At 38.8% G+C, this 24915-nt stretch overlaps 3 protein-coding genes and 1 long non-coding RNA gene across 6 annotated transcripts; 2 read left to right on the forward strand and 2 right to left on the reverse strand.

Moving 5' to 3' along the window:
- Positions 1-1355: 1355 nt before the first annotated feature.
- LOC131321676 (pleiotropic drug resistance protein 1-like) lies at positions 1356-10707 on the reverse strand. 2 transcript variants are annotated; one of them, XM_058352561.1, is made up of 24 exons: positions 10385-10707; positions 9672-9792; positions 9451-9539; positions 8891-8975; positions 8648-8807; positions 8474-8550; positions 8350-8403; positions 8181-8271; positions 7551-7852; positions 6874-7155; positions 6462-6778; positions 6209-6369; positions 6015-6118; positions 5764-5920; positions 5120-5227; positions 4887-5050; positions 4123-4455; positions 3448-3738; positions 3277-3360; positions 3058-3191; positions 2536-2763; positions 2272-2443; positions 1711-1965; positions 1356-1622 (listed from the first exon to the last, which is right to left on the reverse strand). In XM_058352561.1, the coding sequence occupies exons 1-24, from the start codon at positions 10705-10707 to the stop codon at positions 1365-1367; spliced, it is 4350 nt and encodes a 1449-aa protein (XP_058208544.1). In that variant the 3' UTR covers positions 1356-1364. The 2 variants fall into 2 exon arrangements, with proteins under 2 accessions (XP_058208544.1, XP_058208545.1); XM_058352562.1 differs by lacking the exon at positions 2536-2763.
- Positions 4302-7630, forward strand: LOC131321677 (uncharacterized). Of its 2 annotated transcripts, none has more exons than XR_009198603.1 (4): positions 4302-4433; positions 6993-7101; positions 7225-7393; positions 7499-7630. It is a non-coding gene; the product is annotated as an uncharacterized LOC131321677 (long non-coding RNA). The 2 variants fall into 2 exon arrangements; XR_009198604.1 differs by having other exon boundaries at positions 4313-4433; positions 6990-7101.
- Positions 10708-17965: 7258 nt separating the features above from the next.
- LOC131322606 ((+)-neomenthol dehydrogenase-like) lies at positions 17966-20674 on the reverse strand. Its single transcript, XM_058353981.1, has 5 exons — positions 20612-20674; positions 19806-20049; positions 19597-19671; positions 19185-19364; positions 17966-18467 (listed from the first exon to the last, which is right to left on the reverse strand). The coding sequence occupies exons 1-5, from the start codon at positions 20635-20637 to the stop codon at positions 18090-18092; spliced, it is 903 nt and encodes a 300-aa protein (XP_058209964.1). The 5' UTR covers positions 20638-20674; the 3' UTR covers positions 17966-18089.
- Positions 20675-22963: 2289 nt separating this feature from the next.
- LOC131322684 (3'-5' exonuclease-like) lies at positions 22964-23955 on the forward strand. The gene has a single exon (XM_058354097.1). The coding sequence runs from the start codon at positions 23070-23072 to the stop codon at positions 23697-23699; it is 630 nt and encodes a 209-aa protein (XP_058210080.1). The 5' UTR covers positions 22964-23069; the 3' UTR covers positions 23700-23955.
- Positions 23956-24915: the final 960 nt, after the last annotated feature.

Below are 24915 nucleotides of genomic sequence, written 5' to 3' on the forward strand. Positions count from 1 at the left end.
CGTGTCGTTGCCGCTCACTTCCGTGCCCGTGCCGTGCCACATGCTTACTAAGACCATGTCGTGCCAAGATTAAACCGTGCCTGTGGCATGCCGTGCCGCCTTCAAACGTGTCGTGCCCATGCTGTGCCAGTGCCAACCCTCCGGCGACGAATCTCGGCGACTGTAACTCTCTCTCTCTCTCTCTCTCTCTCTCTCTCTCTCTCTCTCTCTAAAATCCCCAATCCAAGCTCTAATTCTTGTGAGATGGCTCCGGAGATGATAGCTTCCGGCAACGATAGCTTTTCCGGCAACTCCGGAGACGATACACTAAGAATCATTCTTTGATAGAAGGATTGAGGTAATTTCTTGTTTCAAATTCTTGGTGATTTCTTATTTCAAATTGAAGGATACGGTTGTATCTTTTGTTGAAAGTTTAGTACTTGGTGAGATAATCTTGCTTCTAGTTGAACAATAGGCTTGCAGCTGTTGTTGCGTAATTTCCCCCGTAAATTACCGACTCCATCTGTTGTGTTTTTACTTTATTGTGAGGACTATTGCTTGAGCCTCTTTTTGTTGTTCCCAATAATCTATTTTAAGAAATAATGTAGTTTATAGGGGTTACATTGAAAAAAAAAGGAATATTATCAAAATTTAGGTTTTCCAACTAATTCCTCTATATGATTCCAAAATTTTTTATTGTCACATGGAAAATTAAAAAATGGTTTTACAGAATCTCCCCTCCATTATGGATCTCATTTTGTAGATTTTTTCACGTAGATTTCAATTATATAAATTTTATAAAAATTGAATTTGTAAAACAAACGTTATAGACATTTTAAGATTTAAAATACTGTAAAATGGAGAGAGAGAGAGAGAGAGAGAGAGAGAGAGAGAGAGAGAGAGAGAGAGAGAGAGAGAGAGAGAGAGAGAGAGCCCACTTTAAGTTTTAACTTGGACCGTCCAAAGCAATTGTTGAGATCTAGTGTCAATTGTATTCTCTCGAACTCCCTAAAAAATGAGAAGTGACCGGCCATGTACTACAAGACCGACTCATGGAACACGCAGCCTAGAATACAATAAGTTGTCCAACAATAAATAATTTTTTCGTTATTAAATAAAACCAAAGCCAAATAAGTCCCAATCATAAGCATGTGGCACAATCATCCCATGAACCAACCCGATGAAAATTTACCACCAACAAAAAAAGTAATCCCATTTTATCGGAAAGCTATACAAAGTGCGGAAGTGACCATTAACACTATATCTCAGCCATATACTATGTATATATATTACACTGAAGCACTTCTAGTGGAAATACTCCATTCTGGGAAGAGAATTTAGTAGGCACTCCGAAAGAGAAGCCATGGAGCACAATTTTCATACCGCTATCTTTTCTGGAAGTTGAATGCCCTGATTGAAAAAGCAAAGATGAACCCAAAGAGCACGGCAAATCCAACAATAATGAGCGCGACAAATCCCAAAAAGTCATGTTTAAATCCAAAGTAACTATCGATAAATTCCTTCACAGTTTCCCCTGTGTCAAGCTTGTGGTTTATGTCGCCAAACTGTGAAGCAACTAACCCGTACATGGTCCAAGCGACCGGGCAAATTTTAGTGTACCATCTCCACCACACTGGAATCCTCTGTTATAAAAGAGAAGAATGAAAATTCTGAGTGCTAAGTTTTCGAGCTCAATCTCTAAGAAAATGTGTGAGCAAAACCGAAACTTACTGTCGATGGAATGATAAATCCCGAGAAAAGCATCCATATTAGGTAGAAGGAAGATGAAACTATGGCAGCAATGTGGTGGTTGGGAGTAACCGCCACTGCCATCATTCCATAGAAGGTGTAATATAACAAGGTGAAGTACATGAAGAATATGTACCAAAAGAACTTGTCAGCAGTCCAATCGAATCCAATCATTGCGTAAACTATGACCCCATATATGGCCGTTTGAACAAAAATGTAGGGAATCTCAATTACAACCTGCACAAAAATAGGGGATATATAGGGTGAGTAAAACTTGAATGGGACTGGCCAAAAACATCTAGAAGTTTCCGTACTAAACCCAAGTTTACCGGATGGGCTCTCCAAGAGAGAGGATGTTACTCCCCACAAGTTCAAAATACGGTGTATGCATATCGTTATTGTCTTATCGATTTGTCCTTAATACTTTCATTTCACGGTATCCCTGAATGCCGATTTTTTCTTTTAGAAAGGCCACTTGGATGACTAGATGTAGTTCGTCCTCTTGACGTTCACGTAATGTCACAGACAATACAAGTAATTTACCTGTCCGAAGGCATATGGCAAAGCTGAGTACATGCCAGCCGCTCTTTCGCGATAAAAGACTGCTCTCTCTATCCCAACCACTGGCAGCACTGATGTGGCATTTTGCACACCAACAAAAAGTACAGCAGCAAACATAGAACCCATTGCATTAAATAAGTCCTGCTTTGTTTCCCTACAAATCCCATAATAGAACGTAAATAGGGACTGACAGTTGAGAACGAAGAGAGTGGAGAAAATTTCTTTTGGCTTTACGGATACACGCACCATTTAGAACCAAGACCCCAAAATATCGTTCCAAACATTAGAGCTATGAAAGTGGTAAACATTAATCTCACTGCGCAGTACGGAGGGTTTCGCCAATATGACCAATGCTGTTTCCATAGGCAAGCCATGCATTGCGTGAAGAACGACTGCGAGTATTTTGTGGTGAAGTCTATGTCTTTTGATCCTGGAGTTGGTACGCTCAGTTCCTTGATCAGATCTTTGTTTCTCCTGATTCATTGAAGTTTCTTAGCAGCTACTATCTTGAACAAAACATATACTAGTCTTAGGCCCCGTTCTGCTAAGGTTCTTATTTTATAAGTATTTATTTCCCACTTTACGAGATAAGTCATTCTCTCACAACTTATTTTTCTTAGCGGTACGGAAGTACTTACTAGATTACACATTTTATATCCGATACCTTGATTAACTTACTGAACTTAGTCAGATATTTAGTACTCAATCCTCTCAAACATTGAGGATGTTTGACCTACTAGAATTCTTCAGACTACAACATGACCCTACCTGTATAGTTCTGAGTTCTCGTACATGCTCGAAAAGTCAACCCCAAGAGCTGTTTCTGATGCAGGTGAAGTTACCTCTAACATCCAAGTTGCAGGATTGTAACCATCTTTAATCTTAGTAACTCCATTGATTCCCTTAACCAAACATACGTGAAATATGTAAGCTTCTCAGAGAAAACATTGAAATTCCTGGTCTTATGAATTCATCAGCTTTAATTACCTCGAAGTATGCGATGAGATGGGCAGAATGGCGGCCTAACGGCCCGACGTATATTTCTTCTCCTCCTCTTTTCAAAAGAAGCAGCTGCAATTTTATAATTGTTTCATTGGCTTTCTTTCGACTAGAAACTAAATCTAATACTGAATCCTAAACATGTGAAAGATTTCTTACCTCATCAAATGCATCAAATATGTCGATGCTTGGCTGATGGATGGTGCATACCACGGTTCGTCCTGTGTCTACTGTGTTCCTCACTGTTCTCATCACTATTGCTGCAGCCCTAGCATCAAGTCCTGAGGTTGGTTCATCCATGAATATTATTGATGGATTGGCTACAAGCTCAACTGCAACGGTAAGCCTCTTGCGTTGTTCAGTTGAAAGGCCATTCAACCCAGGCAACCCAACAAGTGCTCCCTTTAATGGGGTTAACTCCACAAGCTCCATGACCTCATCAACAAACATCTGCTATTTGTTGTTTAGAATTAAATTTGTTTTATATGGATACTAACAGGGATAGAGTCCAAATTAATGTCGTTATGATCCTGCTAGAGGGCATATATGTTATCGACTCCCCTACAAGCCTCGAAGGATTAAGAGGTTTTTTGACTTTAACATTCCTTTCATGGGAATACAACTCGAGCCTCAAACTTTCTATAACTTTTTCTTCTTATTTAAAGTTAAATGGAAGGAATAAAAAAAAAATAGAATAAGAGCTTTGATATGAAAAAGTTATGAAAAATGCAGACTAATCTGTAGGTAGGGAACATTTAATGTAATTCAGGATGCGCAAGATTATAATGGACGATTTCAGGCATAAGGATTTGAGATTGTGATATTAAGAGTCACCTTTCTGGTTGCAGAGTCAACTTCAGGGGGCAACCGAAGCCATGCAGAATATTGTAATGACTCATATACCGTAACATGAGGAGAGTGAATATCAGTTTGCTCGCAGTATCCTGATATGCGAGCAAATGTTTCTTGCTTCTTTGGGTATCCAGATATTGTGATTCTTCCTTCGATATATCCTCCAGTTTTTCTACCAGCCAACACATCCATCAAGGTGGTCTTACCGGCCCCACTGACACCCATGAGAGCTGTAAGGACTCCTGGTCTAAAAGCACCGCTTACTCCTTTCAGAAGTTCTAACTGGTCCTCAGGTATGCCTTGGTCTTTCATTTCCTGCAAGCAAGTACTATTTTGAGCACCGGTTCAGTGGTTAAAAACTCACCTTATTAACAACCTCTAAGATTCTGGGTTAAAGTGTAAAGACAGCCACTTTGTGCATTTAAGGTCAAAGGGTTGGTGTATACCCGATCTACCCCTCCTAGACACCTCCCATTGTTGGGTACGAACTAGGTGTACTTTTTAAGTGCTCTTTATTGTATCCAGGGTCCATCCAAGTACTTTGAGATTCGGCAATCTACTTAAGAATTTTGGATGCCTTCTTTGCAGAGTTTTGAACTTAGTTTGAGAAATTATTAGAGAGAGTTCCCAATGGAAAGATATGCATGAAGCATGAGCATGAAATCGCTGCTTCTTTTCTTGGTTCAATAAGTTGGGTTTAAAGAAGTATTACAGGGCCTTATATTGTGTACAGTTCTTGGAAATACCTGTGGCATATCAACTGCATATCTGATCTCTTCGAAAATGATGGAAAGAGGTTCAAAAGGTAGAACCATTCCACGCTTTCTGTTTTGGCCAGCATCAGTAATGCTTCCCACTCCTGTTGCCATTGACGTAGACGATGCACTTCTTCGTACTTCACTTCCCTTTTCTGCACAATGCTATCCAAATTTGAAACACATAATGCAGAATGAAAATTCAAGTAAAAGAGCTTATTTACCACCTGAAGTGATATCTCCACTTGATAACTCAAGTAACTCTCCTGTCTTTACAGCAATTCTCTCAGTCAAGGTTTCTTCAGTTAGAATTGCTTGAGGCTTGCCAAAGGCTGCATCAAATTGACCCATCTTTTAGCTAAGTAGCATTGACACCAACACACAAGACATGATACTTCGATGCGCAAATTTCTGAAAAATGGAGGACACAAGCCATTGGGGCGTTTGTGAAGATACATCTATGCATTTTATTACATCAAATTTTTGAAAGAAATTGATGAAAACCACAAAAGAAGAGGCCTTAGTTGGTCCAGTATACGATGTATGCCTTCATACAAACATCTTTGTGTCATCACCATTCATTTACTATCGTCTCTCACATAAAAAGAATGCTGCCCTAAGCTTTAACTAGAGCCAGCAATCCATTTGACACCCATCACACATCTTGCGAGCGTCCATAGGGTGTCACGAGAGGATACTATAGTGTTCTAATGTAAACTGGAGTGTCGAAAGGATCTGACACTTTTACTTGACGTTCGGTGAGGTGTTTCTATTTCATTTTCTATTAGGATAAATTGAAAGCCATGAATATCTGCAAGTATCAAAATGTGTAGTTCAAACATTAAAAATAAGTGTACTTGCTACTTACGGTTGAGATAAGCTAGAGCCAGAGTGAAAAGAAGTTGGAAAGCGATAAAAAATGCGAGTGTAACTCCTAGTCCAAGCCAATACCAATGTGCTTCAGGAAAAATTCCGCGGGACTTCAAGACTTGTACTCCTAGTGTCTCTGTTGAATTAGGAGGGATCTGCAAACAAATATTTCCTCTAAATTTAGATGATACAACTCACTTTGCCTTGCTTTGAATTTCTTTATCCAAATGCACAAAAATTGATGCTTACATGTCTCCAACTCATCCCAAGAAATTCATTCACTGCTAAAGCATTTTGCCCATACATCATAGGTGACAACCAATAACCCCATATCCACCATTTTTTTATATTAACTGTAGCCAAAGAAAATTAGTTCTTGGTTAAATCCAAGTCATACAGCAAAGAAGAGATTATTTACTGTTTTTCACTCTGCACTTTCTAACCTCGTGACAAGACAAATCCACCCAATACAAGAACTGCAAGTAACGCAAATGACCCGAATGTGTTTGCCACAATAATGTTCCTTCCTATTCCCCCCATGAATCGGAACAGTGCAGAAGACATTTGGTTAATGCACAGAAGCAGCAAGTATTGCCTGAAAAACCTGCCATTAAAAATAGCAATTAGGATCACAAATTTGTTTATTTACCAAGAAAAACAAAAGAAACCAATGCGTAGAGCCTAGTTCTGGATTACCGTCCAGCATCTGGATCAAAGCCTACAACATAATAAGTTAGGAAAACCCATGCACCAACTTCTACAAATGTTACTGGGATCTTGAGGAACCATGTGGGTAAAGTGTATGCCCAAGCAGGAAAGAAGAGGAAGTCCCTTTGCTTGTAGAAGATAGGAAGTTTCATGATGCTCAGTGTAATTTCTGAGTAGCCATTGAACATAATCATAATGAGGGTGAAGAACAAGGCACCCATGAAAATCCCTCCATCTTCTAGTGTTTTCTTAGGCATCTCAATTCGTAGAAATACCGTCACTGTTATGAATGCCATAAGAATAAGCTGAAACGAAAGATAGCCATTAATCTGCTTGATCAAAATGTTTTGACAATTCAAAACTTTGAAAGATTTGCAATGCTTCTCAACATGTCACTCACTTGAGTTAACTTGAATATGTAGATGAAGGAGTTTCTCTTCATTAGTAAGTATTCTCTTGATGTGCAAGCTTTCAATAGTTCCTTTTTGCTGACACCGTATTTCTCGGTTGTTAAAGCAGTAGGGTGACCCTTAGCTTTGTCAAATGGAACAGCAAGTTTGTCACCCAGTTTCCGGCCAGCATGGAATGACTGAAATGCTTCTGCAAATTCCTTCACATGAACGTAACTGTAAGGCTCATCTTTGTTTGCCCAGTACTGCTCTTGATCTTTCCTTGATGTCACCTATGTTTTCCCACCAAATGATACAAAGTTACACTCTTGTAAAAAAGATTTAACTATTCATGCTATCAGAATACGAAAACGTTGTGTTTGGCTGCAACTCTTAAAATGATAGTGCTAGTGGTGGAAGTGGTCTGAGTGTTGGTGCTGGTTGTGGTCATGTAGTGCTGGCGGCAGCAGTGGGGGTACTTGGTGGTGGTCTTGACAAAACTCTGTCCTGTCTAACTAGGTCTAGAAAATGGTATTCACCTTTAAACTTAGAAAACATTTTTCTCTAAAATAAACTCATTTTATCTTGACTTAAGCATACTTTTTTCCGGATAACTTCCATTTTTCATCATATCAGACACTTGAAAAAATGGACAAAGACAAAGGGAAATCTCAAAGCTAGTGATCACTTCTTGTAAGAAGTCGGCAACTCCTTTCCTCTCAGGGCACTTGAATCCCATGTGTTCAAAGAATTCAAGCACGCATTCACGGGGGCCTTGATACACAATTTGCCCATCAGAGAGCAGAATTATGTCATCGAACAGGTCGTAAGTTTCTGGTGCCGGCTGGAGAAGAGAGATAACAGCAGTTCCTTGAAGTATGTGGATGGACTGCCTGATTGAATTCACAATCTGGAAAGTTGTAGAGCTGTCCAAGCCAGTTGATATCTCATCCATCAAGAGTGCTCTAGCTGGTCCAACCAGCATCTCTCCTGCATGATATGACATCAAAGCTCAGAGTAATCAGAGTTTCAGAACTCTTTTGGCTAAACAAATTACTCAAAGGGCAGGAATGACTGGTAAGTACTTACTCCGGATTAAGTTATCTTTTTCATAATTCTTACTTCTGTTATCATTAAACTTTTTTCAGCTTTTGGTAAAAAAATTCTACTCTTCTGATTCGACGCGACGTATCGGGAAAGTAAAAAACAATTGGCCCAAACTCAACTAGTTTTGAAAAGACAACAATAAGCAATTTTTTCATGAATTTAGGAGTTCCGTTTCTAGTATATGGTATGTTGTTCTGTGAATGCATTTTACCTGTTGTGAGCCGCTTTTTTTGTCCACCAGAAATGCCTCTCCGCATTTCATCACCCACCAAGTTATCTGCGCATATTTCCAGATCCAGTATCTGTGGAAATTTAAGAAACCAGTTACTATGGCTTTCTAAAACTTATTTTAGTTGCTTATTCTGTTTTCAAGTTGGTACCTTAAGAACATAATCTGTCACGACACTGGCCTCTTGCCCTTCTAATAATGCAGCCTGTACATGATTAGAAATGTGAAAAATCAATTCACCAAAAATGGTTTTGGCATGGAGAAATTGCGGTTACCTTCATGAAAATATCAATATCAGGATCAGGCTTTATGTTTGCTTGCTTTTCTCTCCGTGATAGTTCTGCCAACATTTCTGCAAATTTTAACGAAAGCCGATATAGAACTTGAACTCCTGGGGTACTTACACTCATAAATCGTAATCATGAAAAACATTCATGAATCTAATTTACCATAACAAGTTCCAACCCCTTGGCATCTACCGGAGAATGCTAATGTTTCTCTCACTGTCAATTCTCCTATATGAAGGTCATATTGACTTATATAAGCAGAAGTCCTCTGTGGAACAAACTCATCCATTCCATGGCCGTTGTATGTGACTCTTCCCGAAACCTATAGTTACAAAGGACTTAAATAAGATGACATAGTCCTTGGAACTTCTTTAGAAAACTTGATTATTGTCTTGTTTGTTTTACTTTTAGATCTGTATCAAGTTTTCCGGCCAAAGCTAGCAGCAATGTGGTTTTTCCAGAGCTCGGTGGACCTAAAAGCAATGTCATTCTGCAAAACCATATCAAAGCAATGGTAAGTGGGATATTTTAGGGCAATTTGAACCAATGATATATATTAGTCCGGATCCAATGAGGGATCCCTTACGGCCTTACGGTGCAGGACTCCCCTTTCCCGATCGAATTGCGACGATCTGAGCCGCTCAAAGTGTGCAGAACGTGATTTTAAGGGTACTCATTTGAAATCAGCAAAAAAAATGATCAGGAAGGGCTTGATTCGAGCAGTTTTTTACTGAACCGTTCAATAAAAAACTGTTCGGATCAAGCCCTTCCTGATCATTTTTTTTACTAATTTCTCGCGGGTACCTTTAAAATCACGTTCTGATCACTTTGAGCGGCTTGGATCGTTGCAATTCGATCGGAAAAGGGGAGTCCCGCACGGTAGCACCATGCGGGATCCCTCATTGGATCCGGGCTGTATATATATATAAAATTCGATTGAGAAATTGTAAATTGTGTCTTCTCACCTTCCAGGCATGATTATTCCACTGACATCATGAAGGATGGGCAATGGCTTCTTTCTACTTGGAAGAATATGGAGGTAATTCAAAAACCCCTTCAGAGATCAATACATATTTACGAGTGTACATGTACAAGGGGAGGGAGAGAAAGCAGAGAGAGAGATGTGAGGGTCAGTTCAATTTAGACATGGAAAAATTCAAGTTGATATGACCAAAATATGAACTACCTCTACGAAGTTGACAGTGAAATTGAATATCGTAGGCAGTGCTTTATGGCCGGCACAAGCTTCTGCATGAACATTCAAATGCTCAAACCGGACTTCTATAGTTGGAAGTTCTAGTCCAACCCTGTTTGATAAAAGACAAAGAAGAAAAAATGCTCCGCTTATACAAAGAAGAAATGACAATAAGTAGAGAACAAGTGCATGTGGTGCTCGCACATGTTGTGATTGGTTATAACTGCGGGACCTAGGACTATTGTCTTAAGATATAAAGTCCCACCTTGCTTGAGAGTGGAATGGGTGATCAATTAATAACATTTGGGACCTCTTCACTCATTGCCAATAGGTTATGAGATGGATATAAGTGTTGTGTTGGTAAAATAAGAAACAAAATAACTTGTGGTGTGTTGCGATTAATTGGTGTGGAGCCTCTCCGAGAACATTGAATAACCTCTCTTGGCAAAGTGCTTTCAAGAACTCTTCCCGGGCCTGAAAACAACATCTTATACTGCTCAGGAATCACCAGAAACTTTTTCGAATTTTTCGCTAACTGTTTCAATTCATACATAACTGACGAGTCTTTTTCGAACTTTTCATTGTCTAAATAGTGGTGAACATGCAAAACCAAAGTCATACTATCATAAAGACAAATCAAACAAAAGTAACGTACAGAAAGTGAAAGCAAAGAAGAAACAAGCACGTTTCCAAACTAAGATTACCGGTCAATGCGCTCCTTGAGCTTTGACAAGAACTTCTCATTATCTTCCTCAACTATCTTCACAAGTCTCTCCACCAGATTCTTTTTCTCGAAAAACCCAAGACTCTTGATGTCAATTTCTCTCGGCGGACCCTCTTCTTCCGTCAGTATCCCTCGGGTTATCCGTAGATACGTAGGAAGCTTCTCAATAGCAGCCCATGTTAGTGCTTCTTCGTCGTCTTCTTCACGGGATGACCGCGAGAAAACCTCTCCTGGATTGCTCCTCCATGTGTTTGAGCTGTTTATACGTGCACTGCTCACTCTATATATGTCCCCACTCTCCATTTTCCACTCTTCCAAACAGCAGCAACCTAACACAGAAAAACCCAGGAAGGATCTCACAGAGTTTCATCCAACAACTCAATTTCTTGGATTTTGGAGAGGTAAATCATAGGTCCTCTTATCTTCTGCTCACAGTATTCTCTGCTCAAGTGTTCATTAGTAGACAGAGAGGTCCAGGAATGTGAGGTGTTTGTGTGATTCTCTGAGATAGATCTGAGTTGTTGAAGTGTGTCACTTGTGTCTATATTTATATAGTTAGCATCTTATTATGAACTAGGTGGCGATCAACTCCTTTTTAGTTTATTAGTATCTTACTCCATGGATGCTGTAAGGGATGATGCAAGTTCCTTGAGATGTAAGGGATGACGCCTGGCAGTTCATTGAGATAATAAAAAAAATAGTCGATTCAAACATTCGAGTGAGTTCATTGTGTGTGTGTGTGTGTGTGTGTGTGTGTGTGTGTGTGTGGGGGGGGGGGGGGGGGGGGGGGGGGGGGTGTGTTGTTGGTTTGTGGTTTCCATTATTAGAATACATAATTTGCAATGAATAAAATTGTGTCTTGAATGGCAGAGACTAAGTGAAACAATGTGGCTTCAAGATAACTTGTGATGAAGTATGGTGCACTGTGTGTTGTGTACTAAAAATGATGAGCATGGGTCTCATTTATTGGGCCTTTATTGTAAGATAAGGTATAATGCAGTACCAATTGTATTCCAAAAGGTGAAGAAAAATCAAAACAGAGAAAAACGAACCCAGGGTGTGTGCTATGCACAACACGCACGATCCGAGACGTCGGATCGTGTATTCAGTGGTTCGAATCTTATTTCGGCAATGGATGATCGAGAGCCGTTCATTACGGAGATGAGATCCGAGCCGTCGGATACACGATCCGACGGCTCGGATCGTGCACAATAGGCTCCCTCCCTTTTAGAGTCTCTCTCGTGCTCCCCTCTCTTTTTAAATATTACCCCTTCTATTCCAAATCCTATACGGTTTTACTTGCAATTTTCAATTGTCTTTTTTCTCAATGTATATTATTTTTTTTATGTTTTATAAAACATTGTTTTATAAAAATAATTGAAATCTATCAAACGATATCCATATTGTATATTTTAAATAATACACATTAAGAGATATAAACCATTAAAAATTGCACATAAAATCGCAGAGGACCAAGAATTTGAAATGAAGGGAGTACTTTTCTTGTCTTCCTCTGGCCTTGTACACCCGTCGATGTATCGCTGAAGTGTTCATTAGTAGACAGAGAGGTCCAGGAATGTGTGGTTTTTGTGTGATTCTCTGAGATAGATCTGAGTTGTTGAAGTGTGTGACTTGTGTGTATATTTATATAGTTAGCATCTTATTATGAACTAAGTGGCGATCAACTTCTTTTTAGTTTATTAGAGCATTCACATTGTAATAAGCAAATTAGTATGGATAAACAAATTTAACAACAATGCTAAAAAAACACCTCATATTGTAATAAGCAAAGTTATAAGTCTTTTAGCAAATAACCAAATTCCACCCATTCCATAACCAAACTTAACAACTTTTACCAATAACCAAAACTCAATAACCAAACCCAATAACCAAATTCAAAACTAAAAAATTAAAAAACACCTCATATTAGAATCGTCTCATTGAGACGAATAATTTGGTGTGGTCGGGTGCGTGATTGGAACTCGTTTGCAATTGAACATAGGTGCATTGCGTATTGCGGGGTTTTTTTTTTATAGGGATACAAAAATAACCAATGTGAAGGTCAAGTTTGTTAAGTTTGATTATGAACTAAATGAATAATCAAATGCTGATGTGACACATTTTGATTATTGATTTTGATTATTCCCATTGCGGATGCTCTTAGTATCTTACTCCATGGATGTTGTAAGGGATGATGTATGTTCCTTGAGACGTAAGGGATGACGCCTGGCAGTTCATTGAGATAATAAAAAAAAAAAGCTGATTCAAACATTCATGTGAGTTCATGGGGGTTTTCCATTATTAGAATACATAATTTGCAATGAATAAAATTGTGTCTGGAATGTGGCATCAAGATAACTTGTGATAAGTATGGTGCACTATGGGTTGGGTAATAAATGATGAGCATGGCTCTCATGTATTGGGCATTTATTGTTAGATAAGGTACGATGCAGTACCACTTGTATTCCAAAAGGTGAAGAAAAAACAAAACAGAGAAAAACGAACCCGGGGTGTGTGCTATGCAAAACACACACGATTCGAGACGTCGGATCGTGCATTCAGCGGCTCAGATCTTATTTCGGCAATGGATGACCGAGAGCCTTTTATTACCGAGATGAGATCCGAGCCGTCGGATACACGATCGGGCACAATAGGTTGCCTCCCTTTTAGAATCTCTCTCGTGCTCTCCTGTCCTAAATTCTTGGTCCTAAACGGTTTTACTTGCAATTTTCAATTGTCTTTATTTCTCAATGTGTATTTATATATATAATTTTTTTAATATTTTTTAAAACATTGCTTTATAAAAATAATTGAAATCTATCAAATAAGATTCATATTGTATATTTTAAATATTATATATTGAGAGATATAGGCCGTTGAAAATTGCATATAAAATCGTAGAGGACTAAGACTCCGTTCCGGAACGATAAATAAGTACTTATTTTTTAAGAAGGCAATTTCGAGCTCAAAAATCATGTGCTTACGCAAATAATTTTTCTATCACTATGGATCTTGTTTGATAGATCTCATTGAGATCTTTAATACGGTGCAAAAAAAATTGAAAAATTATTTTTCATTTATATTATTTTTGAGTTTGAAAATGTAAAATAAATACTTATTTTTTAAGAAGGTGTTCTGGAACGGAACCTAAGAATTTGGAATGATGGGAGTACTTTTCTTGTCTTCCTCTGGCGTCATACACGTGTCGGTGTATCACTGAAAATTCACCTAGTCATACTCCCAAAATCCAACTAAATATTTTGCACCCAACATTGAAAATCAGCTTAAGATGCCAACTAGCTAGTAACTACTTCTGAATTTTATACTCTTTGCATGTGGCCACACATCTGTGTTTCTCTTTTCTAGGCAAAGGTTTGGAATATGCACCAGAATTATATTTATCTTTTGCATTTCTGAAGATAATTTTTTTTTTTTTTGCATTTCTGAAGATGGCTTTTATTTAGTGAAAAACAAGCGCGTATTCTTGGTATGTGCGGGAAGAAGGGAAAAGTTCTTTTAGGATTAGTGGTATTTATTGTTGGGAGACTTGGCCAAAAATCCCCTCATATTTATATTGTTTGAGCTCAAGGACAAGCATATTTTGCAATCAAACATCAAGACAAATGTGCTCTATGAAAGTGCCTAAAATTCTAGGGTACCTTATAAAAGTACCTAAAATTCTAGGGTATCCTATATAGTATAAAAGTACCTAAAATCCTAGTGTATCCCATAAAAGTGCCTAAATTACTAAAATTCTATAATGAAAAAGTGCACCCTAAAATCCTATGAAAGTGCCTAAACATGTTTTGGCCTTGTGGCTAAAAAACTTAAAAAGTTGAAGGACCTCTACTGAAAACTATTTTGCTGGCATTCTTCCTCTAAATGAAAACTATTTTACTGTCTTTATGGCTAATTTTCCCTTTATTCTTTGTCACTATACGAATACTGTTTGACATCAATGGTGCAAACTTTATTAAGAGAGAATTTGAACATTAGATGAAGTTTGAAAGTTTTTTTTGATTTGTGTCAATTTTTATGTGAGGGAAACCGGTGTTGAAAATAAACTTAATTATATTGAGTGCATGGGCTATTTGTGATGAGATTTGCAAGACTAGGGGAATGTTGTAGAGGATAATCTTTGCTCGGGTTTGTTTGTATGTGTGATGTATTGGTGTGCTTATGAGTTGGGGACAAGAGAGGAGGCGGGAGTAATTCTATCTGGGGGCCAATCCAATTGGCTTATATGGTGAGTAAATGAGAGTTGTAGAAGTAGGTTTGCATGAGTGGTCTGAGATTGTATTGATTATAAATGAGTTTGTGAGAAGAAGTGTGGGAAAAAGAGAGTTAGAGACAGAGAAGTGAGAGAGAGATCAGGGAGCCCCTGACGGGGTCACCCCCACCAACAGTGGAGTAAATGGTGTGTGAGAGAAAGGAGAGGTGTGTGAGAGTTGTGTGTATGTAATTTGTATGTTTTGTTTAAGAAGTAAATAGAAGTAGTGTATACGGTTGTGAGTGAATTTCTCTCTTATTCCCAACAACCGGCCCCTACATATAATAGAAATTTGTAGCAAATATTAGAAAATTGCATTTAAAGTTAAATTCCATTAGGCATGTGACATTGGATATCATCCAATATGATCTATTGGATGATATTTGTTTCCCTTTCCCATTTAGGAGGTTGTGTTGCGCATGATTTACTTAGGTATATGTGCAAACATAGTTGGTATGTAACTCATCCCCGACTTTTCTTCTTCTTCTTCTTCTTCTTCTTCTCTCTCTCTCTCTCTCTCTCTCTCTCTCTCCCTCTCCCGAAGAGACAGAGAGTTTTCAGGCAATCTCTTTCGCTCGGGGGGTGGGTTTGAGATACCCTCTTTCTCCTCCCCCTGGGCCATCTCTCTTGTTTTTCTCCTAACTTTCCCTCCTTCTCCTCTCCCTTCTCTACCTCCCCTCTACCCTGCTTCCATTCATTCTGGTTCGACTGTGGCGTTGCTATTGCGTACGTTGCGTTTTCGCCTAACAGCTGTCTTTCCTCATCTGTCCGGTCGGGCTCCCACCGGCTCTCATTGTTAGATGGCACCGGGTTATGCTTAACGACGTTTATGGGGCCGCGACGGAAGGCGATTGGGTTCTAGATCTGTCTTGGATGCTATTGCTTGTTGGCAGTGGCGATCTGGTGGTTTGAGGTGGCTAGTGGTAGTGGGAGTGAATAAGGGTTTTGTTTCTATTTTTTAGTTTACAGGTGGTGGCTGCTGTGGCATTGATGTTGGTGGCGGTTTGTTTCTGGGGAGGTTTGTTGGTGGTGACGGTGGGCCGGAGTATGGAGGTTGGGTGTGGAGGCACGGTGTTGGGGGTTGTGGTCTGCAACAGTGGCGGCAGGAGGCAAGTTGAGGTGTTTGTGCTGGTGTTGGTGGCTGTGGGTGGATTGTGGTTGGGCGGCCTGTGTTGGGGTGGTCGGGCCGTTCTCCGGGATAGCAACAGGGGTTTATTCCTCGAGCTCCAGGGTCGGTGGTGGCAGTGGCCCGTCTCACTCCAGGTGGCCACGATTGGTGGTGGGTTAGGTTGCTGTTTAGGCTGGCCCATGTTGTCTATGAATTGGTCTCCAGCTAGGCCTATGTTGTCTATGGGTTATGCCTTTTAGTTTTTGAGTTAGGGTTTCAGTGTTTTGGGCTTAATTGTTGTATTTGAGTTTTGGGTTTCTTGTGAGCTTTATTGTTATTTTTATATCTATTTAGACCCCTTTGGTGATCTGGGTTTGGCCTATTGGGTGCTCCATTGGTTTCTTGCCAACTTGAGCTTTGCTTTGTAATCATTTTTCCTTATCAGATAATTTGTTTTGCTTCGTGGTTAAAAAAAAAAAAAACATAGTTGGTATGTATGCATTTATTTGTGATGCGTCTTTAACCCCTTCTCAATGTACCGTTTTGAGCTTTTATAAAATCTTCTTTTCGGAGGAAAAAAGAAGTTGGGAATGATAGTTTTTTTTTTGAACGGCGAAAATAAATTTTATTAATCTTTAAAAATGATTACAAAGACTAATAGGAGCAAGGAGAAGAACAACAAGTGCCTATCACCCAATCTCTTGATTGTCAAGATGTCAACCAAAGAAATACCTCATGAGACAAAGCTCAGCACCTAAGAGCATCTCCAATAGCTTAAGCACTTCCTCCTTTTAGCTATTATGAATAGGTTCAACGCTAAAAAAAAAAAACCCCAACAACCTCAACAGGAGGCTCGTCTATTTGTATTTTGCTACAGTACCTTGCCTCAACCCGCAAGGTACTATTCACTCGGTTGTTTATTCTTTTCCCTTTTGTTTTTGCAACTTCAGAGCGGAGACGGAGCTTTCGTCGGGTGGAACTCATCCCGTTTCGTCGGAGCTTTCATACTTTCATTTGTGTTCACGACAAGGAGGACGAAATCACCAGTGGATTTGGAGTGGCCGTTGATTTTGGGTTTTCAGTTTGAGAGAAGATTGCATAGAAGAGGGATTAATGGGGTTGTTCAATTTAAGGAGAAGATGGCGTAGAAGTGGAATTTATGGGTTTTCATTTTGATTGTGCTGGGTAGCGATAAGTTTATCTTGATCGTGAAGGCCACCAGATCCGTGTGTGTGTGTGTGTGTGTGAGAGAGAGAGAGAGGGAGAGAGAGAGGGAGAGGTGGACTTGTGTGTATGCTGGTGTTAATTTCCGATTTAGCACAGTAGTTGGAGAGATAGAGAGAGAGATGGTTGGGAGGAGTTGGAGCCTTGAAAGAGAGCTGATTTCCGGCGGGGGTTGGAGGTTGTGACTGCATTGATTTGCTAAGGGCTGGTTTGTATCAGCCTAGGCTGTTGTGGGTTGATGGCTAGACAAAATAGAAAATGGCATTTTCCCTAGACAAAATGCTTAGGATGTGCTTGAGGCTATTAGAGATGTTCTAAGAAGCGTAAAAGCCTAGATAAAATAATAAACACAAGAGGGAATGATAGTTAATTTATGTTTGATGTACTAAAGGCACGTGCACTTGCTAGTTACAATTTGGTGTATCAGTTGTTAGTTGGATGAGAATAAATTCCTACGTTTAGGCTATGTACAATTGCAAATTTTAATTTTTTTCGAGGTTACTATGTTGACCATTTAAAAATAACGTTGTCACATACCAACTTCATATGCTTTTAGGTTTTTGATCTCACTACTCTAAGATTTTAGGTCCGCTTGCGCTACATTTTTTCGTAGTTACTTTTATGTATAACGACTAAAAAGTACGGCCAAAAAAGTCGAAAACCATACACGGAGCAAATTTTTTTGGATTGATCACCTCACAATTGATGTAAGACATGCGTTCTTCTCATTCAAATAAATATATATTCCCTACATTCTCAATTGTTAATCCTTTTTATATTATTAAAAAAAAGGGGGCATTTTCTCAGACCAAAAAAGGTGAATTTTCTTGGGCTGATTTTCCGACTTTTTTTGTTGCGCCAATAAGAAAAAGCCCCATTAGATCTTTCAATCGGTATTGCAAAAAACATGCACATAAGAATTTTTTTGCTCAATAACATGCACGATCGATACAAAGAGATTAACAATAGAAAAAACAGAGGAAGTATTACATAGATGAGTAGCTACAAGCTTTATTCTTTCCTCTCTTGATACACAAAAGTGAATATATAAAACCTCTCCTGAGCTCAATTGGGTTCCTTAATTCAAAAGTTCGATTCTTCCGTCTGAACATAAAACAAGCCAGAGTGCCCACCATAAGGCATCAAAGCCAGCATCACAGGCCCTTTTGCACCTTGTTCAACCGTACAGATTCCCTTGTTATAGTTGATGTCCGTTTTCACAGAACCAGGGCACACTGCATTTATGGCGATTTTAGGATAATTCTTTGCCATAACCCTTGTGTAGCCATTGAGAGCAGCTTTGGACACTATGTAAGCAGAAAAGTTGATAGGCCATCCTTTTGCTTCCAGCAAATCCTCTCTGCAATCCTCATGAAACCACTTAACTAGCTCATCCACCTTCTCTACTGTGAGGCTCTCAATTTGGCTTAGGATTTTCTTAGCCTTTTCGTTTGAAACAAACTGAAACACAATTCATGCAACTTTCTTAGGGAAAAAAAAAAGCATACAAGACCCCTGTTTGGTGCTGTTTTCTTTGGAAATAAATGTACTGTAATTGAAAGGTCAACTCAATCATTGTGATTTTGTACACTGATGTTTTATTCAGCAAACATCTCAAGATGCATGGATGGTTTAGATTACCAAGGTGACATTGGAATGGATCCACAATGGTCTCAACTTCACGGTGAAGTTGAGACCTTCAACTTTAGCGAATCCACATTCCGAAAGATAGTCTTCGTTGTTTGAGCGAAAAACAGTCTTCGAGAATCTGGAAATTTCTTTTTCCTGGTTTTTGGAAGGTGGGTTGTTTTTTCAATTTAAAATCTTGCATGTGTTGATCTTCAAAATAACTACCTTAACAAGTTTATTCGTTTTTCACAAAACAGAAACAAGTTATTGAAAATACAAACATTAGCTAACAACCCAGAAAAATATCCCTATTTCATCCATAATTGTTGAGGTTAAATCACAGCTTCGCTGCTATAATTATTTACATACCCTTCTTTGAGAAAAAGGAAAAAAAATCCGACACGATTGCTATATATTCATGTGATCTAACTTGTTTGTTTTGGAACTCAAAATCCTTGCGTACGGTCCCTAATAATTTTTTTTTATCTATCTTTCTCCACTCATAAACCTCAATGAAATCCCAAACCGAAGAGGAGATAAGTTTTGTACCTGCAATTTTCCCATGGTGGAAGAAACATTAACTATTTTGGGAGAGTCTGATAGTTGAAGAAGTGGGATAAGTTCTTCCGTCAAAAGCTTTACTGCATAATAGTTTGTTCTCAGACAAGCTTCTGCGCTCTCGAAAGTTTGCTTGAAAATTTTGCTCTTTTTAGCATTTGGACCGAAAATCTGGCAACAAAATTGGGAATAGTAAATTTTACATGCCATAAGATGAAATAAGAACATACTCCCTCCGTCCCGATTTGTTTGTCCCATTTTTGAATTATACATGTCCTAAATTGACCGTCCAATTTCAAAATCAATGGATCAGATTTAATTTCCTTAATAAGTTGGAAACCTGATATTGAACAATCAAATCGGGACAAAGGGAGTATTGTATTGGTAAGATGAAGATACTAACAACATCCATGTCATATTCTACGCTGCTCTGATCTTCCGGATCAACTTCAGTTCCAGCAACACCTGCGTTATTTATCTGCACCCATATGGTATGGTTATTCTATTTTCCAAATGAAATAAAAATTTGTTTTATGATTCGATATTGCACTGGGGGTACAAAACAAATGAAAAAGGATACGGAGTATAAAAAATAGCCTTTAAATTAAGTACCAATATGTCAAGCTTCTCGAATTTGGTTTTGATGAACTCAACCAAGGAAGCAATACTAGTTTGATTCGTCACATCAAGATGATGGAAAAGTACATCAGATAGTCCAGAAGCTTTGAGATTTTGTACGGCTTCAAGACCTCGATTCTCATCTCTTGCTGTTACTATCACCGTAACCCCATTAGAAGCTAGTTGTCTGCATATCTCTAGCCCAATTCCTTTATTGGATCCAGTTACTACAGCAATTCTAAAGACAAAAATAAACATGTGTTAGTGAAGAAGAGTGATTAATTGTCATGCAAGGTTATCCTAATTAGTAGGAGCCTATGACTTTTAACTGAAAAGTGATGACTTCTTAAGGAGATGAGAATCGAAGATGAATACAAAAGGAAAAGCCTATGGTACAAATTTGATCAAAATTTGCATAACCTAACCAAATTAATATATTTATATCATCTATCACCCCAATATTTTCATAACTAGCTCAAATAATTGATAAACAATTCTGCGTGTACAAAATGCACCCATTAGTAAATAGTAATCGACAAGAATAATACGTAACAAACACCATACAAAATCATAACAAATGAACAAAAAGGTATGTAATAAATCGAACCACACGATGCACTAAACATAAACTATATAACGCTCGTAGCTTACCATAAAAATCAGTTTCTAAGCATAAATATGCATAGCCTCACTTTTGAACACAATACACTTGCATATTCATGACTACGCCTAATCGAGCTGGCTTCGTTTTGCCGATGAAAAAAGAAAAAAACAGAGTGTCATAGTACATCATAGCATACCTCTTTGTCAACTGGGTTTGTTCCATTGGATCGATGTGGTGATTATGGTGCGAAGAGGAGTAGTTTTGGGTACTTTGTGTATAGGTATAGTAGAGGATATAAATAGTTGGCGGTTGATTAGTTGCCACGCATGCCATGACATAATGGGAAAAATTAAAAAATATTACTCCAAAGAAGAAGCCGTAAGCCATGAGTCATGAGTCATGACTATACATATGGTTTCAGTTCAGTAGTGTTTCTCCATTATCATTTTGGGCTGGAGTAGACTATGCATTTTTTGTGGTGAGCCTCTTCCTTTAAGGTTGCAATGGCACTGGGTTGAACCCGAGCCCTACCCTAGAAACTTTGGGTCCAGGTTGGTGCGGTTTTTTTTTTTTAACAAAAAAAGCATCGGTAAGAACACAATTCTAGACATAATTGTGTTCAAAATTATTTGACGCATGTGGTTTTACATACATTAAATGGCTCCAAACACAAATATAGCTTAAAGGAAATCAAATTCTCTGTACCGAAATTTGCTGTACTGATGCATTATTGACCAGCCAGAAAATACAGATATTATATATAAGAAAACAGTACAATAAAAGCGGACGGACGCCGTCTTCGTTGCTGATGAACTGATTCCAAGAAATTAGACCTAAAACTCTAGATCTGGCTCTGGAGTCCAAAGATAATGGAAAGAGTGGGAGGTCTTAGCTAGAGAGAGACTCAACCACCTTGCAGACATAGAAAGAAAACATGAAGAGAGGAGAACTCTGAATATGAGAAATTGAAAGGAGAAAAGGAAGGAAGAGGGTGGAAAATGGGGGAAAAAGGAGCAGGGGGGACCCCACCCCTGAGTTTCTCTCTCTAACTCTGCTTCCTTTCTATGCATATCATTATTGGTCATTTGATCGCATAAAATGTTCAGTACTCCGTATAATCCAACGTTATGAATGCCGATATTGTCTAAATTCGGTACCCTTTAACACCTTTAATTTCGTTCCACTTCAAATACCTACCGACCAGTGCCAAACGGTACCAAAGTATTTTTAAATTTATTTTATGCTTCAATTATCGGACAGTACCAGTTGGTGCCCATAATGATGCAACACAGCCTTCTTTTACAAAATTAGTTAAAAAAAGAGATCACAAACTTATCTATGTTAAAGGTCTCCCTTTCAAATACAAACACAAATAGAGATAAACTCTTAATTTTTATTAATTCATAAACAAATCCTATGCCCTAAGGCTTACATCTTTATTTATATTTATAATAGTACTCGTAGAACTTTTAAACCTAGCCAACATTCCTAAAGTACAAAAAAAAAAAAAGAACATAAGGAAATAAAATCAACCATAATTTTCTTGATCAAGTAACTTACATAATAGGAAACCTCAATAAATAAATAAATAAACTAGGAAAGTGGATACTTTTAAAATAATTTGACTAAAATTAAAACATAATGAATTATAATACTAAGCCTTAATTAATTAAAATAAAATACGACTTTCTTGGAATTCACGCTGCATCACATAAATATCGGACTACTTTTTTATTTCTTTTTAATAAATGAGTATATTATACTAATCCCTCAATTAAAATTTTATATTTTTTTCTACAATTCACTAGATATGGATGAGTTTTTGTAATTTATGAAAAAAGTTTGAATCATTTTTGAAAGAAATACATTATTTTTTAGTCATCGTTTTGCGGATCGGACAAATATTTTGAGACGTAGATAGTAATAAATTCTTTTATGTCGAAAAATCACCCTAATATTGATAATCCGGAATGGTACTCAATATCTCACCGATACCATCACATACCGCACCATACTACCAATAGAAAAACCGGTACTCTAGTCAGTGTGATTTTCAGAACGTTGGTACTCCCTCCGTTCCTTTTAAGTGTTCTGCTTCGTAACTCCAACTAATTAAAAAGACATCATTATTATACCTTTCACATCAACTTTTTCCTCCACTTTTCCTATTTACCCGACATCATTAAATTTTTGCTCACTAACTTTTCAAAATAGAATGTACTTTTAGAAACAACATAGATAATGTATCAATTTTTACTCACTAACTTTATAAAATAGATATTTATTAAGAAATAGTTCAAAATAAAATACTGAACTTTAAATAAGAGACGAATGGAGTATAACTTCCGGAGTAAAAGAAATCCACAATCTAGCGATAGAAAAACATCTCTGCACAACGGTACATACCAATTTCTCGTTTCGGAGAATCTCGAGTGTATCTGAAAGTAGCGTCGTTAGAACTTTTTGTCCCTCTTTAAATCATGGAAAAGCGGAAATCGTTTTGACTACGAATTACAGTATAAAATTAAGCACTGATTTCTCCAACTTGGCTAATAATCTTTTCAAATTCCATATAAACTCTTCTCTCTCCTCTCTCTCTCTCTCTCTCTCTCTCTCTCTCTCTCCGGCATAGACAGTATTAGCAGGCAGTAGCCATGACTAGCAGCATTCATTCCTTCCATCTGCCATACCACTCCTACAAACTCTACGACGTCAACTTCTTCGACGACACAATCAAAACCCTAGTCACCCACACCCCCTGCATCGTCGGCACCTGGATCTCCGACATCGAACACCTCCACCGCCGCCGCCTCCGCGACCTCGTCGTCGGCCTCGACGTCGGGTGGCGCCCCAACTCCAACACCAACCCGGCCGCCACTCTCCAGCTCTGCGTCGGCCGCAACTGCCTCATCTTCCAGCTCATCTTCGCCCCCAGAATGCCCAAATCCCTCGTGAACTTCCTCGCGGACGAGGATTACACCTTCGTGGGCGTTGGGATTGAAAAGGATGTCGATAAGTTGAGGGAGGATTACGGGCTGAAGGTGAGGAACTGGGTGGACCTGAGGCGGTTGGCCGCGAGGGAGTTGCGTTACAGGCAGCTTCGCAATGCGGGGCTGGTGAAATTGGCGAGGGAGGTCCTGGGGAAGGAGTTTGTGAAGCCTAGGAGCGTCACGCTGAGTGATTGGGACGATGATCGGCTCAGTAGGGAGCAGATTCAGTACGCTTGCGTTGATGCTTTTGTGTCGTTTGAGATTGGAAGGTGTTTGGATGCTGCTGATGTTTAGCCAGTAAGGTAACCTAATGTGGATTTTTGAAATGTGGGGTTTGTTTGGGGTGGTTTGGCTTGTATTAGGTTGTAAATATTCTTATCATTGAAATTTCATGGAGATCAGGGTGATCAGGGGTTACATCACCATTATAGAGTTTGCGGTTTATATGATTGTAGATTTTGGGTTGAAGCTGTTGGATTGAGAATTTTGGGGATGGTTTTGCTTGTATTGTGTTTTTTCTTTTTTGGTAATGCAGGGTGTTTCGGATTAACTTGCGCGCATTTCGGACTAATCCCTACAGCCCCTCCCGCAGCCTTAAGTTGCTAGTGAGGGTAATCGAATCCGAAACCTTAAAGATGGGACAGATCTCAAAGTCTCAAGCGAAGACTACTTGGCCAACCCTAGGGGTTTACTTTTATTGGGTTGTTAAAGCCTTATACATGAATGTCCATTTTGGGTGCTATGCCCATAATATTAGATCTTGTAGTATACATGCAGAGATGCTTTAAGCAGCTCTTTGGAATATAATGCTTGGAAAACTTTGCGACGTGTTTTGTGAGGGCGTATTTTGTCTCATCAAGTCTTCTGCAGCCACATCCACTTATTCGAACACTTTACACATGTCTCCAAGTGAATGTGAGTGTGTGTAGTTGTAGAATTTTGTATACTATATCCTATACCAGGTTATGACTCATTTAGTTTCCTACTTTTCCTCGTACATAAGAGGTTCGTTGATATTTTTTGATGTGGAGATCTTCTTTGTGAATGTGAGTGCATGTTATGTTGAATAACTTGGATGTGGTAACATCTATCCTGTGAAGGCTCTAGAGGGATAGCCAATTGACCTTGATACAGAGAGATTAGAAGGCAGAGTCATGTTTGCTTCACTTCCTATCATGTACCCGGCTGGTTTTTCATAAAAAGTGGCTTAAGTTGCGAACTAAGTGAATTCACGCAAATTTTTACCCAGGTAATTACAGTGGCTTTAGCTGTAAATTAGAGTCAGGGGCGGTGGTAGCCACATTGGCATTAGCAGTGGCATCGGACCGCCACATTGGCATTAGTGGCGGCATCGGGTCGCCACATTGGCATTAGTGGCGGCATCGATCGGACAGCCACATTGGCATTAGTAGTGGCATTGGCAGTGGTACTGGTGCCTTGGTATATGACTATGTCACTGTGGTGATTCGATTTATCAAGATCTTGACCATAGATCGGTTTCGGTTCCTTC

The sequence above is a fragment of the Rhododendron vialii genome, chromosome 4a (genome assembly GCF_030253575.1).
Source record: "Rhododendron vialii isolate Sample 1 chromosome 4a, ASM3025357v1".
Taxonomy (NCBI): Eukaryota; Viridiplantae; Streptophyta; class Magnoliopsida; order Ericales; family Ericaceae; genus Rhododendron; species Rhododendron vialii.